Raw genomic sequence first — 15,871 nt, 5'->3', positions numbered from 1 at the left:
TGTCAGAGGCATCAGCAAAGTGGATACTAAATAGACAACTTGGTTGGAAGTATATTATATAACTTTGCAGATAAACCAGGCGGTTGGCTTATGTATCAATACTACATCGATTGTAGAGGGAGGCGCCCCCAACTTTTGAGAAATTGGTGTGGGGTTTATAAGCCCATCTTATTCAAGAATAATTATGCACAGACGCCACCATCTTCTACCATAGAGGACGCAGAAATAAGACAATACAGCATATAAGGGATCCCACCTCTTCTGTACGGATATTGCGCATCGCGCCTATTCAGCTGGTCGTTGATTGCAACAACAGGTTTCTGGGCATGGCTAACCCTCCATCTTACTCGGAAGAATATCTTCGGCAGACGCAACAGCCTGTGATCTATGGCATTTGCTCAGCTCTCATAGTTACCGAGACCCTTGCAGTGGTACTACGCATTGTGTCAAAGGTAGTAGGTCGTTTGAGATGGGGAATAGATGATTTATTTATTGCTCTGGGACTTTTGATCAATCTAGCCATTAATACTTGTGCCATAGGTAAACAGTATCCCTCTTCAGCCCTCTTTGTTTTCTTTCGGCTCATGTCTAGTTAGTGGACGCAAAATATGGTGGTGTTGGCCTACACGAAGCTCGAGTACTACAAATTAATCCCGGCATGCTTAATGTTTGGGGGCACATGATTATCATAATCCCAATCCTGTATCTGGCCGCTGTGGTACCTCCCAAACTAGTTCTGTTACATCTGTACTTATCTATCTTCACTCAGAAAGCCTTTCGCCGAAGTTGTTACGGAGTTGCAGTTGTGGTGCTGACGAATTGGTTCGCGAATACCATTGCCGCTTTTCTTTCATGCCAACCATTGAGCTTCTATTGGACCCAGGAAGGGCACTGCTTTGATGTTAACCAGTTCTTTCGTTGGGGTTCATTCGCCAATATCGTGACTGATGTGGTGATGTTGATTCTACCAATGCCGTCAATTTTGGAGCTCCAGATATCATTACGGTTGAAATTGGGTATCCTCGTGACCTTCATCCTAGGCAGTCTGTATGTTCCGACCGAATCCCCCATTAAATCATTTTTCCTTTAACAACATACAGTGGTCTGATTACTTCAATTGTTCGCTTCTACGAGTTCTATGTTACCAACGCAGAGGTCGATGGGACTTGGTCGGGTGCCACCTTGGATCTCTGGTCAGCTGTTGAACCTGGCATCTATCTCATCACCGCGTGTATCCCCAGTTATCGGCCACTCATCCGGTTTTTCCAGAAGAGGAACAAAGGAAGCGTGCCGTCAATGCCTAGCGATCCTGGGAGTTCCGTTGGAGGATTACATAGTCGGTCCAGCCCAGCATACGAAATGTCAACGGGGAGACGATTTAAACGTCTAGGTAGTTACAAAGGCATGGAAGAGGACGTTGTCGGACTAGTCGACGTGGGTGTGCACCATTCGAGACCCGAGGCCGGAAAAATAACGGTTGATCGCGAGTTTCATGTCCGTAGAGATTGACGTGTCTGAGATAGATTATTATATGAATGTCAGTTGTACAGTACGCAGGCCGTTCAACTAACTCCTTTTCCTTAATTTTTCTCGATGTCTTTTTGCCGAAAATGAGGGCTGCCCTGGCCGCTGCGACAAGCCTCCACTAAATTAGTGTCCGTCAATCTACCGAGGGCGGGTAAGGTCTAAGCTCCAACTATTAAGTTAAAATGTAAAATATTACTGTAAATTATTTCATACATTCCACACACGAGGATCACTGTTAGCTTCCTATACGCGAGAGCATGTCAGTGGCACCCTCCTCCTAGGAGTACTCCGCAGTTGTCATTAGTCTCTAACGTATTTATTACCCGAGGTATCCGGCGGGTGGGAGGTTGGCACGATCACGATTACTATTTGACGGGCAAAATATTGGCGGCGCTAATTTGTGAGCTATGCTACTAGCCGTTATGCTCCGGTTACATCCCGAAGACTACTTCGGGCAGTATATTCATAGTCTAGCTTCTGTATATTCCGTAGATATGAGCTGACACTCGGTCGCGCTACTGCTAGTTAGCATGAGCATGAGGGCCCCATTACAGCATACTCAGTCGCCATTCCTATTCCCACTTTTCTTTGTCTGTCTAGGACAACTATGCTGCCCACTTCACTTATGGATGCCTACCTGGCGACATTCCGGAATTCCCGCAATCTAGCACCCAATATTATATAGCCGTCCATCAGCATCACTCGAATTTTCACTACCCATAAACCCAAGTAGTCAGATCCTAAGACCACCATTAAAAGAGCACTTCTTCATCATGCATCTGAATTCCGAAGAATTCAATCCTCGCGTCCAATTGATCCCCCATACCTTTGATCATTATGCGAGAGTGAAACCCGATGCGATCTATGCGGAATATACAGTCTCTCCCATCAGCTATGAACACGGTTATCGCCCCATTACCTTCAGGGACTTTGCCAACGCCGTCAACGGCTTAGCATGGTGGCTAACAGAGACTTTCGGCCCTGGAAATGGAGAGATACTGCCCTACATCGGTTTGAATGATGTGAGATATCCAGCCTTGATCATAGCGGCTGTGAAAGCGGGCTACTCTGTGTGTAGAAAACTTCTCCCATATCAAGAACAAACTCTTCTTTTCGCTCTACAAGATCTAATAGAATTAGATATTCGTGACATCGCCGCGCAACAGTGTGGCCGCGCAGGATCACCTGTTTAAGCAATTAAACTGCACGAAACTCCTGACACCGGCTCCCAGGCCTCCGCCTGTGGTAGCTCTTGCGGAAATTTTGAAGACAGATGTTTTTGAAATTCCCAGTGTCGCTGATTTGGTCAACAAGAAGTATCCGGATTTCGAATATACACGTACTTACCCGGACCATGTACTAGACAAAGTTGTTGTTATGTACGTAAACCCATGCTATACTGTGAATCTGGTCTAATTCTGCAAGTCACACATCGGGTTCCACTGGTATGCCAAAGCCTTTATTTTACACTCATGATTCATTCCACAAGACTCTGGAAATGGGTAATCTCAGTGCTCCGGAGGGATATGAATCTCAGAACGAATATATGCATGGCAAGCGCATGTTCCTGACATTGCCCGCGTTTCATGTAAGCCACTCCCTCCAGCTCAAGTGTATAATGGAGAGACTTACCCAGTGTTCCAGGCGGCCGGTGTGGCATTTATGATATCAATCAGCCTTGCCATGGAGATCACATTGATTATCCCAATAACAGGTGGTCTTCCTACCGCAGCGGCGCTTGCTCAAGCTACGAAACTCACTCGCATCGACAGTGCTTTCGTTGTTCCATCTATAGTACAAGAGCTAGCCCAAGACTCTGAGCTCTTAGCCTATTGTAGTGAACACCTGGATCTTCTAGCGTATTGCGGTGGTGATCTGCCGCAGTCTATTGGCGATACGGTAGCCTCTAAAATCAGACTGGTCAATCAATACGGTGCCACTGAGGTTGGATTACTTCACTCAATTCACTCAAAAACCAATCGTGATCCTCGCAAAGATTGGCGTTATGTTCATTTTCACCCACAAATAGGAACCGAATTTTTTCCTGTCACAGACAGTGAATCCGAATTAGTTGTGGTGCGGAGCCCGGAAGACCAGAAATACCAAGTTCCTTTCACTATGTATCCTGACCGTCAAGAATATCACACAAATGATCTCTGGGTACGCCACCCTGATCCAAATAAGCGTGATTTATGGCGCTGGAGCTCTCGAATGGATGATATTATTGTGCTTCTAAATGGGGAGAAAACAAATCCAATATCAATGGAACAGCATATAGTTGCTTCCAATGCCGAGATTTCAGGAGCTCTAGTAGCTGGTGCACAGCGATTTCAAGCCTGCCTTATCATTGAGCTCAGTGCAGATTACCTAAAGAGCTTGGGAACAAGCTACCAAGGTAGTCCGGGTGAGCGCATGGCGATGATTGAGAAGTTTTGGCCCAGTATTGCCGAGGCAAATGCCTCGGCTCCAGCCCATGCTCGCATCGCTAAGACGCACATTCTGTTCACAAGTCCCGACAGACCGATGCTTCGCGCTGGTAAGGGTACAGTTCAGCGAGCAGGAACGCTGAAGCTCTATGCTCAAGAGCTAGACGAATTGTATGATCTTGCTGAAAAGTTAGACTCAACGGAAGACAGCGAGACCAGCGGCCCTGGTTCGACCGATGATATCCAGAAGCTTTCACAATATATTGTGCAAACATTGTCAAACATCACTAAGTGGGGGCCGGACAAAATTAATGACACAGACAATTTCTTCTCTCTTGGACTTGACTCACTACAGGCTATCACTGCGGCACGCCGGTTTAGATATGGCCTGGATTTTCCCCGCTTCACACCGAATTTGATTTACCTTAATCCTTCCGTTGAAAAGCTTGCGCAAGCAATTATCCAGTCAAGAAATGACATCAAAACTTCCAAAAAGCTTCAAGTGGAGACTCAGCTTAAAGAGAGAAACGACATTCTTCTCGAGTATGCAGAAAAGATCAACACTGTGGAAAAACATACGGTCATTCTAACAGGCTCAACTGGCAACCTTGGTACATACATCTTGAATGTCCTACTTAATCATCCTTCCGTGGCGCATATTCATTGCCTAAACCGAAGAGTTCCTACCACTGATGGTGCCTCTAATGGCAATCATTTCGATCCACAACGGGTTAGTTTCTGGAAAACAGATCTTTCTCGCCCTGATCTAGGGTTACAACCAGAGGCCTTGGAAAAGTTAAAGGCAGAGACCACGTTGATTATTCATAATGCTTGGACCGTGAACTTCAATCTATATCTTCCTTCTTTCAAACCCCACCTTTCAGGCGTGGTCAATTTGATTAATTTCTGCTCATCAGCTGCCAAATCCCCGCATCTCTTCTTTCTCTCCTCAGTTAGCTCTGTTTTGGGCCATCAGATCGACTCATATAGAATTCCAGAGGCAGTCATTGAAACAAAATCGCCCGCGCCTAACGGCTACGGCAGCAGCAAATATGTAGCTGAACAACTGCTTCTTCATGCTGCTCGCAATGGTTCTTCTACGGGTATGTCCCTCGCTCGAGTTGGACAGGTCGCAGGCGCCGTTCAATCACCTGGTCTGTGGAACAAGAACGAATGGTTGCCAAGTCTCATTCTGAGCTCATTGCATGTCGGTGCCATTCCAGACAACATTGGCACTACTCTCGGTCATATCGACTGGATGCCTGTCGATTCTTTAGCAGAGGTCCTTGTGGAGCTGGCTTTGAGAAATGACTCCGCAACCTCAGACAGACCTGTCAATGTATTTCATCCGATGAATCAACATCCCCTTACCTGGGGAGACATTCGTGACATATTTTCTGAGGCTCTTTCGCAGCGCTCCAGTAAAAAGATTAAGACAATCCCGCTTGCGGATTGGATTCAACTAGTACGAAGCGATATCGAGTCCGCTTCGAAAGATGTGGACTTGCAGGCACTGTTGGCTGTGAACCCTGCTGCTAAGTTACTGGATTTCTTTGATGATGCATTGAACAGTCAATCAGCGGGCTATTCGTTGGAAGCTGCGATAACCGCTGAACGCAGCGAGAAGTTACGGAATGTCAGTGCAATTAAGCCTGAATGGATTGAAAAGTGGGTTGCAGAATGGTTGCAGTGATGATATCCGGCTATGTCATAACGTAGTCGGTAACTGAGTTGGCATTGCAACCAAGTGGGCACTTTCTTTCTGACCGCGTACGGGATATTGATTTCAAATCTCAATTTCTAACCTGAAATAATAATTATATACAACGAAGTCATTATTACTAAAATTATGACATTGACGTCTTTTATGTTTAAGAATATTATACTTATTACTTTGAAATTAATGGTGTATGATCGCTTGAGAGGTTGAACTTGGTACATGTGAATAAAGCGCGCCGTTTTGAAGGAGCGGAGGGAAAGCACGGGGAATGAATTCTCGTTGTCGGCAGACTTACTTATGGCACCGGAAGACGCAGCCTTGGCGACCTGAGGGAGAATAATAGGTAAGATATAGAGATCGCTCATCATGGGACTCGTGTTATGGATGGATTGAAAGTAGATGGGGAGAAAATAGATAGCGTCGTATACGGCAGACATGAGGCAGGCCTGGTAGACGCCTGACGACCACACGGCGGTGCGGTTGATCATGGAATGGGGAAGCAGGTCTTCATCGCCCTTGTGCATGTTCTAGCAAAACCAGACGACAGCCGTGGCCGCAGCGCCGCAGAAGAGGCGATGACGCGAGAGTTGCTCTAGGCATGCTTGTTGCCGCCGTACTGGACGGCGAGAAGGACCTGCAGAACGGCGGCGGCTAAGAGGACGGAGCCAACGAGGTCGAGATACTTTGTGCAGCTTGGAGAGGACCGATAGGGACTTGGGCTTCTTGGTCTGCTCGGGAATTGCCTAGAAGGAAAGAAACAAGACGTTAGCAGGCGCAGACATAGTCAGACACAAAATAGCAATTGCTGCTAGGGACATGACCAGTGTACTCACGGTGCTGATAATCATAGTGTTGACAGCCATAATGTTGTCTGCCGAAGCTCTGACCGAGCGTCGGCAAAGAGAATGATGCGCGCAGCCGACCAACACCAACCGACGTCTGCAGGGTTGCGAGGATCAACTACATGCAGACTACCCTGGAGCAAGAGAGAGAGCACGTCTGTGCCAGATGCAGCCAACAGCAGATGGGCCACAGCCCCTGCAGAGAGCGACAGCCACTAGCAGATAGGAGCGACAGGGCTCACGATGGCACAGTTGCAGTACGATTACAGTGGGGCAGTATGAGCAGTAGGACCAGCGGGAGAGGGCCTATCTGACTGGGGGGGCATAGCCAATTCTTAATCAAATTAATGCTCCTAGTCCGTCTTACTGCATGCTTCTGCACATCACACTTCCCACGTCTCTAGCCAGTGCACAGGGCACAGTCTTGTTTCTCCAAGGTAGCTGGGCTACGCACGGTGGTTGGGCGATGCTTGGGTGGGTGGTCAGCTGGAGGTATTGGGTGTTGTGGCGGTGACCCGAAGTGACATTTTCAGCAAGCCGAAACGAAAGCCAGGACCCTCATATTATCAAAGACGAAGCCTTTCTTTCCGTCGCCATTTGGAAACTGCTAAGCAAGGTTTATTTTCGGTGTAAACAGGGTTCACTGGACGCCCGCATGGTGCCTAATTTAGATTCAGGGTTACACTCGTTGCCATGCAGGGTCTGTCGGCAACTATCCGACGCCACGTTTGCGGCATGTGCATTAGTGCTTAGCGATCAAGTGTCGAGTTCAATGGCCGGCCCCCAAGATGGCTGCAGGATTTCTCCCTGGAGCGCCAAAGATACTAGTCCATAGCACGAAGTACTCCAGAGGCTACTTGCTGCGGGAATACCGGCTATCTAGAAGAATGCGAACTCTCTGTCTCCCCTGCGCTTCTCATATATTCACACCGAGATTGCAACCTCGATCGGCGACCTCGATTAGAGTAGCTTATGGAGAGGCGTGATGCTATACGCTGTCATGCCTGGCAAACAGTCTTCGCCAAACACTGTATAAACAATTTGCCAGTCATTGCTACATTGGGTTTAGCGTATGCTGGTTGATTCTGGTTGGCTCAGGAGTTGGCAGCAGTTCCAAGGCGGGCAATTGCTACGGATGTTCGCCTCAACCTCGGAAGGGACGTCCTCCAACCCAAAGGTATGCGAGGAAAATGCGATTGGGAGGAAACACAAAGGGGAAGCCAGCGGACAATGACTGGCCAACGGACTTCCCAAACTGACTGCGTCGTTCGTTTGCCGAGTCGGAACTCACGCCATTTAACCTGCAAAGGGAGAGAAGCGAAACCTGCTGTGCAGCATCGAGAATGGTCGAATCCAGCTATACGAGCTTCCATTGTCGTCGGTTTTTACCTGGCCACTCCACCGGCAGGCGTCAAGGCCAAGGCCGACGGCTCCAGCAGCAGAAAAAGTGAAATCGATTGCTACCAGTCCAAGAATATTGTTGGCACGTGGATCCTCACCTACACCAACCAGACGACCAATGGCCAGACCAAAGCTTCCCTTTGGTCTCAACCCCCATGGCTTCCTCTGCGACGGATCTGTAAGTGCAACCTCTTCAATCCACGTCAGGGCTGAGGCACCCATGTTGAAGAGCCAGCAGCCTGCCCAGTCCAGCGCAGGATACTATAACATCGCCAAAATGGCCACTACCAAGGCCGCGGCATCATTAGCACCACCATTGCTGGCAACTACAATCCCGCCAGTGTGCTGAACCTCATCCGTATAGACCAAACATCTTCCTACGGTATTTCTATCCTGCCCAGGGAGTCCACATCATGGCCATCTGGTCCAAGTGGGTGCCGGGAACAACCACGTACCCCATCAACTAGTAGTCAGTCGTGGCGTTGGGTGCAAAGATTGGGCGTATGAATTGGGCGCAGAGATCAGGCTGGTAGAATTGTATTTCTTTTTCCCTTTTACAGTGAGGGTGCAAATGTGTCAACACTCCATTTTTGTGCTATCTACAATGCCAATTATTGTGCCGGCAGAGAACCTTGGGATTGTATTCTATACCATTACTTTGATAGATTATAGCAGAGGAATCTAGAGAGGAAATAGGATTATGATAAACATAAAAGAATACTAAAAAAACCAACGTGTTTTGAAAACTATATACTAAGTATTATGGAGGGCTTGAATTCTAAAATGGAAGGCGGTGCGGGAGTGGAAGGAAGGGTGTTAACACATTTACTAGGGTACTGTATTTTATTGATGCATTTGCAATATCAATTCAGCAAGAAGCACCATGTTGACTGCGCGCAATAACAAGGAGCACGAGGCATCATGTAGGGGACTGCGGCAAACATGACACATGATAGCATTAAATTCATGACCCCATTCATTTGTGGTAGAAGAAGCATAAAATCGTAACCATCTTTCCCCGTCAATTGGTCAGGACTTGTCATGTCGGGCCCTGATGGCGACTTGCCACCATCTTATGCCCACGTTCCAGCATACTCCACACCCAATACCAGCCTCTCTTGAAGTTCTCTCATTCACAGCAGTAGTCGCCTGATCAAGGGCAGCACCGGGAAGGCGAGAGCACAGAAACGGCCTCAATTCTGCGACCAGAGGCCAATGACATTATTATCAGGGTCAACGACGTGTCCGACTACGCCCATGCCGTTGGGAATCTCAGTTCGGGGACTGTGTTGTTGGTAGCACAAATCAATATACAAGCCCACTCACGCACAAAGTGCTCAAGAGAAGAAGAGTGAGCGAAGGGGATAAGAGGGAGCATACGTCTTAACACCCCCACCAAGGCCTTCGGCCTTTTTGATGGCCTCACCAACGTCACCAACGATAAACGTGGGGTACACGCCCCAGCCCTCCTTACCGGCCGACTTGGGCGAGTATCCCTCGTCAAGGAGCAGCAGGGCACCCTTGATCGACTTGGAGGCATCAGTAAAGAAATGCAGCGTCTTGATGTTCTCAGTCGCCTTAGGCAGTGCACCGGCAAACTCCCAGGCAAACAGCTCTGAGTAGAATTTTTGCGAGCGCTCAAGGTTTGTAATGGGGATCTCGACGGCGAAGAGGCCGCCCACGGCGGGCTATTTCCCCATTAGCTAACCTAATCCTAAGTATCCTCGGGGGGATTTACTGCGGCAGCCATGATTGCTCGTTATGCTGTGATGGTCTAGGTGTCGAGAGAGTGTTGTGATGTGGAGATAGCAATGATGCTGGTGATGATGGTGAGGTGATGATGCTATCTATCTATGTGGCACGTCACTTCTTTTAAATACCTCAGGAGCTGGTGCACTGCCCCCGCGCTGTCAGCAAAGTGCTGGAGAATTTGTACAGTTTGCTTGTCACTTGCAGCCACTAGCGAAAGTTTCGGCCTAATGCCGATTTAGTACCAAAATTAGAAATCAATTTTATTTTTTAAAACACTATAAATATATAAATTCATGTATGTATTTTATTAAATAATATATGTATAATTATATATATTAATTTTTATTTTTATCTAACTATTATATTGTTAAAATATTTATATTAATAATTAAGGGTTGGTTTTTATAAAGGGCATTTAGGCCAAGACTTTCTGCAGAGAGTGTATATGCCAATGGCAGGCTACAGGCCCTGGATTGAGGCGTGTGCAGGAAGTGGTAGGGCTGCTAGGCACGGTGCACGCGGCGCAATCTGGCCTCCACTGCTATGCCGGCACCGCGGGTGATGATCTGCCTGTCCATCCTCTGTTCGTCACTATATTCTGCAGGCATTGGGTGCCATGCTAACATCTGTATTTACATACATTGGAAGGCTGCCTATCCGGCCAAGGGTCGTGTCGTGTCGGACCCTTCTGGCTCTGCTGGATTGAACGAGTTTCACTAGGGCATTCACATGCACAAAGGCTCTGCAGGGGCTAGCGGACTGCGGTTGGAGCAACCAGCTGGACTCCAACGCCCCCGACTCAAGTCACTGACTGGTGTGCCTGTCAATGATGTCATGCAGCAGGAATGGGAGCCTAACTCCGGGCCCCACTATGGGGGTGAGCTCACAACAGGAGCGCCTACAAGTGATAAATATAATAAGAATATTTATATAATAGATCTTGATATTCTCTTGACATCTGCCTAGGAGGTAGGTAGATAGATTCTTATTCCACTAGATTGATGTTGTCACTGAATGGCGAAATATTTGTGTGCGTAAGCATACCACCCCTTCTTTCTGCTAATAATGATCCTTAGGTCCTTAGGGGTGATCCTTAGTTGAAATTAGACCTCGCCGCGGCCAGCGGGTCTAACCCGCCACCTATTACCCATTTCTTGGAAGTTTTACCCACTTAAGTCGTGGTAAGCTGGATATTACCCCTCGGTATTTGGGTATTACCCATGGATAGACAAACAGTACAAACGGATGTATTTCATGGTTTGCAGGACCGTAGCATTACAATTATCCTCCCGCCTCGCTATTTTATCGACTTTAAACGGAAACAGGTGGTAGGATCTGGCGATTCTTTCATTATGGAGGTAGGAAACATGGCTGATGAATATATGTATCAGAGGTTGTTATGATAGTCATTGACGGCTTCAGATGTCCGCTTGTAGCTGACTGTATCCACATTCGAGTTAACATCAGGCTATATTTCTCATTAGGGCTATTGTATACAGATTATTTATTAATTGACCAGTACACATATTTATCTCCTATCTAATAATCAAAGCAAGCGAGTCATAAGTACATGCAGACCTTTGTCCGCTTGTAGCTACTCTGTAAAAGCCTCAGGCTTGAATATATCAGTGCTAGCACATCAGGCGAAGAAGTGAAATTGATCAATACACACATACCGGCTACATTCTAGAGAATTGGCTCCCCAGTCGTATAGACTTCAGCAATTTGCTCATATTCTGATGGTTCTGAGCAAATGAATCCCCGATATTTTCGAGTGGCCGGCCTTTTGTTTCTGGCATAAATAACGCACCAACTGCAATAGTGACTATGATGCACCCACAAAAAAGGAAATAGATTGCAAACGACGACTTTTGCAGCAAAATCGGGTGATCAAGGCCACGGCAAAGTTTGTAATCTAGTTAGAAAGGAAAAAATGTCAGTTTGCATGTTGAATTGATTGTCAAGTGCTGCCAGCGACATACAAAATTTGCACTTTGCGCAATGCTAGTCACTGTCGCTCTTGTGGGTGCCGGCTGTATCTCACTAGCGAAGACTTTGATTCCAAATGCCCAAGCTTTTTCATAGCGTAGGTGGTTAGACATGTATCCGACATGATCTATTTTCGTTGGACAGGCACTCACTAATGCAGTATGTGATTGAAAACAGGTAGATGCAGACAATAACCACCCAAGGACCGGGCCCCGAAGACTGATGAACGGCCTTTGAGGCATATAGAGAGCCAATAATAGTCAGTATTACGGCTAGCAGCAATCTTCCATACAGCGTTGATGCTCGCCGGCCAATCTTGTCGGTCATAAGAAGGGCCGGGATTGAAGTCAAACAGATTAGTATAGCGGACACTCCTGACGCAAAGAATGAGGCCTGCGAAGACGAGAGCCCAGCTTGCTGAAAAAGAAGAGGCGCATACTAATGGCTTTATTAATTACTAGCCTTCTCACAGCCTAACAAGTATCAGGGAACAGAAGGGAGGAAGAAAGGAGGAACATACATAGAGAACAGCATCAATTCCACTCAGCTGCTGCATTGACATTAGGAATACCGCGAGAAATACTTGCTTCCTAGAGGAGGGTGCGATGACACGTCGTAGGTTTAATATCACCCCTTGGAAGTAATTTCGGATTCTCTGGGTTGTACCCGTGGGCGGATTCGGCTGTGGTCTTTCTCTGTGGTGCAATTCATCCAGTACATCATCTCCTTGGTCAGCGCTAGCAACTTCTAATGCGACCCAAGCTGACGCTGCTTGCGACAACTTGCCTTTATGGGCTAGCCATCTAGGAGATTCTGGGAGGTAGAAAAATGCTGCGACTGCCAGGAGGAACGACAGACCTGCTTGGAAGGCGAAAGGGAACCGCCATGAAAAGCTGCTGGGAGTCTTAGTAGTCCCATAGCACAAGAAATAGCCTACCATAAGTCCGATAGTAATAAATAACTGAACCATCGATGCTAGTGGCCCACGATACTTGGCAGGCGAAATCTCACAAATGTAGCTGGCAAAGTGAGCAGAGATATCACAGCGAACTGCCAAGGTTTGTACTGACACTACCAATGTACTGAGGAACAGTCCTTCTCCTGCTCCAACTATAAGTCGGTCTATGATCAAAACAGATAGCTGACTAGCAGAAGCTTCAATTGCAGCGCCCAATGCAAAAACCAAAGCTCCTATGGCAAGCGTCCGCGTTCGTCCTAGGCTGTCAGACATGGTGCCTGAGAACAGTGCGGCCAGGGTTGCTGATAGGAGGATAGACGACACGACCAATCCATGGACAGATCATGATATCTCATCAAATGTTTCGAGAAAATGCTCCATCACGGTTACGGGGCCAATGATGCCGGTATCCAGGTTAGTAGAGGTGTGTTTATCAGCATCAGATCAGTGAATGACAAAGGGTCGAAGAGCAGCAAACCCATTCAGTAGGCCCCCAACCTACACAATAACGGCCGAAACGAGGTATCGTGGAGGCAAGAATTGATTAATCATAGTTTTGAATATGCCTCCTGGACCTTTTTCTTTTGCTCTTTCTGAACAGTGCTGTGCTTGGGCAAATGGTCCTGCGGGGTCAACGGCCCATTTAAAATGCCGCCCTCTCTATTACCTAGTCCAGTTCAGGTAATAGCTAGCAGTAATATATTCATGGATACACAGCATCCATTGATGTCATTGATGCGACGCTCGCCTTATCAAGAGCGGGGCGCAGTCAAGGGTTCAAGTGTTGGATTGCCTCTCTGGCTGACCACGCAGCGATCACCACTGTGGTTCTAGCCACCTGTAGTTTAGCGCCTTCATTATTTAGGGCCTTCATTATTTGGGGTATATTTGGGGAGTTACACTTGTATAAGATAAAAGTAGAAATTTCATCCTCCTATTAAGAATAAAGATAAGTAAAGGTTGAAAGTTTACTATCATGGTACCACAGTACCTGGGACGATGAAGTTCACACCAGCATCAATTGGTAGTATAACGACTCACGACTCTTGGATCTGCGGGATTCTTCCTGACCTATTGGCGCTTCTTGTTCAATGGTCGAGTGAACCTGTAAAGTTGTAATTCGTCTACCCTGCGATTCCATCAAAATTTTCCGAGGCCGTCAGTTACAATATCCCCATCTAGCAAGCCAGGATAGTGGCTATGTTGTTTCAATTCACACAAGGACTTGGTGTGTCTCATTCAACCATCCACTATTTATCTTGCGTTTCCAGTGCTATGGATAGCCGGCGCGGCATATGCCGTTGCCTGAAGCCGCACTATTAATTGTAAGGAATTTTAGTCACACTTTCTTACAAACACTAGTGTGAATCGCGCACAAGTCTGAATTTCAATTAACTGCCAAATCTGTCTAATTTATACCCAATTTACTAATGGGCCTAGTGGCTTATCAATTTGTTCAAATAATTTTCAGCTGAATATTTCGAGGTAAAATCACGGCGCTAAATCCAACAATAATAAGGGGTATTAATTAACCGGATAAGGAAGTCATCCCTGTTCGAGATGAATCCACTTTCCATCGTTTCTCCGACCGACTAGTGGCGAACAACTTGCTCCAGTGCTCGTAGCTCAGCGGCTTTAGGAAGTCATAATAGATGGGGAGTATCTGCGAGAGTTATTAATCAGCTCAGACCAGATACTGCATTTATTGTAGTTCCTAATTCCCTTGATTGGACCCTTGCGATGATGGGCTGCACGACGTATGTCCGGTCAAATGACTGAACCTACAATTTATTTTCCATTAAGCCATTGGTACGCCTTATATCATGAGGTCCCACTTCTATAGAGATTCTAAGTGGTGTGAAGCTATTTGACCCTCAGCCCCCAATACTATCTCCGATCCGAGATATAGCTGTCTTTAATATTCCTGGCGGCTATTGTGGATATACACTCTAAAGTGATTTTAAGTCTTGATAACCCTCAACCCCCCTAGGGCTTTAATTATATCTTGTTATGTTTTATCAGCAGCTATCGACTTGTTAAGGGTCTTCCTAGTATCTGGTGTTGGGACAGCTGATTTTGGAGCAAGATATTCCTATACCACATATTCATCATGACGTCTACGACCGCTATGACCCTCTTACCTAGTATGCAACTCCTCAGCAGAACCAAATTTGCCACGAATAGCCGAATAATCCAAGTACCTTGTGACTACCGCTAACAATACATTTAATCGTTAGTTACAACACAAATCCATCACGCTCCTCGCTCCAGCTCAGACACATCAACAGACAAAACCTACCACCTCTCAGGCGGCGCAATAGCTGGAATAGTCGTTGTGGCTTCCGCGGCCGTCGCAATCGTGGTGCTCATCATCTTTCGCAAGAGGATCGTGGCTTACTACGGCCGTGACAAAACCCAAGTGGCCGATAACGAGCACGCCTTATCCTCGCCCACGTATATGCCGCCGCAAATGCAACCTGTTCTGCAGAATGATGATTTAGCGTGGCAGGCTTCGGAGATGTCGTCGGAGCAGAATGATATATATGAGATTGGGTCCATAGACGCCAATCCAAAGGGAAATGGACGGGTTATCCATGAGCTTAGTTGAAGCTCTGGGACTGGGGATGGCTGTCGACATGTATGGGGTAATCTGATGGTCTTTTGACGGTCAGGTGGATGTCGGTACTGATACCTGACTGCTCAGATGGTAGCTGGCGAGATTATATGATTTGAGTATTTGTATATAATAATAAAAAATGTAAGTCTTTTGAAATTAAAAAAAGATTTATTAGTAATAATTATATGTTTTAATTATTAATAAAAATAAAAATATATTTAATGTTTCATATCTTATTATTATGATAAATAGCCCTTTATCTTCTATTGCTTTATGGAACTTCTTCTTGTTAGCAAAATATCCTCTGTAATCTCCGAACTCAGTGAAGAGTTGTTGACCACTCTGACAATATTAAGACTATAGAGTAAGGCTACTAGGGAAATAAGACCCCCGGTCTTGCCGGATTTGGCCTATACAGACTTCCTAAACTAGCTATGTTACAGGTAGATAGTAAAAGAAACTAGGAGCTTAGGTATTTATAAGATCTTCAAATACCCATTAAAACGAGATTTCCATAGCTTATAGCCGGGTAAAGTCGTTAAACTTGAATAAATAAATATATATATATAGCTAATAATTTATAAATTGCTAATTAGTTTGTGCCTACTTCAAACTCTATATTCAGCCTATAGTTCCCGC

General features: G+C 46.3%; 6 protein-coding genes across 6 annotated transcripts; 3 read left to right on the top strand and 3 right to left on the bottom strand.

The window, feature by feature from the left end:
* The first annotated feature begins 117 nt into the window (after positions 1 to 117).
* Positions 118 to 1,555, top strand: BGW36DRAFT_403481 (uncharacterized protein). Its single transcript, XM_046218896.1, has 3 exons — positions 118 to 540; positions 597 to 1,047; positions 1,101 to 1,555. Exons 1-3 carry the CDS (start codon positions 327 to 329, stop codon positions 1,507 to 1,509), a joined length of 1,074 nt encoding a protein of 357 aa, XP_046078651.1. The 5' UTR covers positions 118 to 326; the 3' UTR covers positions 1,510 to 1,555.
* Positions 1,556 to 2,175: 620 nt separating this feature from the next.
* On the top strand, positions 2,176 to 5,700 carry BGW36DRAFT_21546 (uncharacterized protein). The gene is made up of 4 exons (XM_046209965.1): positions 2,176 to 2,597; positions 2,668 to 2,906; positions 2,953 to 3,115; positions 3,172 to 5,700. Exons 1-4 carry the CDS (start codon positions 2,301 to 2,303, stop codon positions 5,644 to 5,646), a joined length of 3,174 nt encoding a protein of 1,057 aa, XP_046078650.1. The 5' UTR covers positions 2,176 to 2,300; the 3' UTR covers positions 5,647 to 5,700.
* On the bottom strand, positions 5,701 to 6,470 carry BGW36DRAFT_21543 (uncharacterized protein). The gene has a single exon (XM_046209964.1). The coding sequence runs from the start codon at positions 6,195 to 6,197 to the stop codon at positions 5,754 to 5,756; it is 444 nt and encodes a 147-aa protein (XP_046078649.1). The 5' UTR covers positions 6,198 to 6,470; the 3' UTR covers positions 5,701 to 5,753.
* A 2,179-nt stretch (positions 6,471 to 8,649) lies between these two features.
* Positions 8,650 to 9,817, bottom strand: BGW36DRAFT_368597 (uncharacterized protein). The gene is made up of 3 exons (XM_046215011.1): positions 9,655 to 9,817; positions 9,297 to 9,604; positions 8,650 to 9,200 (listed from the first exon to the last, which is right to left on the bottom strand). The coding sequence occupies exons 1-3, from the start codon at positions 9,664 to 9,666 to the stop codon at positions 9,110 to 9,112; spliced, it is 411 nt and encodes a 136-aa protein (XP_046078648.1). The 5' UTR covers positions 9,667 to 9,817; the 3' UTR covers positions 8,650 to 9,109.
* Positions 9,818 to 11,181: 1,364 nt separating this feature from the next.
* BGW36DRAFT_436211 (general substrate transporter) lies at positions 11,182 to 13,029 on the bottom strand. Its single transcript, XM_046221442.1, has 6 exons — positions 12,728 to 13,029; positions 12,178 to 12,676; positions 11,810 to 12,095; positions 11,647 to 11,742; positions 11,345 to 11,583; positions 11,182 to 11,283 (listed from the first exon to the last, which is right to left on the bottom strand). Exons 1-5 carry the CDS (start codon positions 12,886 to 12,888, stop codon positions 11,348 to 11,350), a joined length of 1,278 nt encoding a protein of 425 aa, XP_046078647.1. The 5' UTR covers positions 12,889 to 13,029; the 3' UTR covers positions 11,182 to 11,283; positions 11,345 to 11,347.
* Positions 13,030 to 14,593: 1,564 nt separating this feature from the next.
* On the top strand, positions 14,594 to 15,349 carry BGW36DRAFT_368593 (uncharacterized protein; the record flags this gene model as incomplete). Its single annotated transcript, XM_046215010.1, has 2 exons — positions 14,594 to 14,759; positions 14,853 to 15,349. Coding segments are annotated over exons 1-2 (401 nt in total), but the record flags the coding sequence as incomplete, so codon positions are not given.
* Positions 15,350 to 15,871: the final 522 nt, after the last annotated feature.

Source organism: Talaromyces proteolyticus (genome assembly GCF_021365285.1).
Source record: "Talaromyces proteolyticus strain PMI_201 chromosome Unknown BGW36scaffold_1, whole genome shotgun sequence".
In the NCBI taxonomy this organism is placed as follows: Eukaryota; Fungi; Ascomycota; class Eurotiomycetes; order Eurotiales; family Trichocomaceae; genus Talaromyces; species Talaromyces proteolyticus.
Note: the sequence above shows the minus strand (reverse complement) of the source record. Positions and strands in the feature narration are given on the sequence as shown.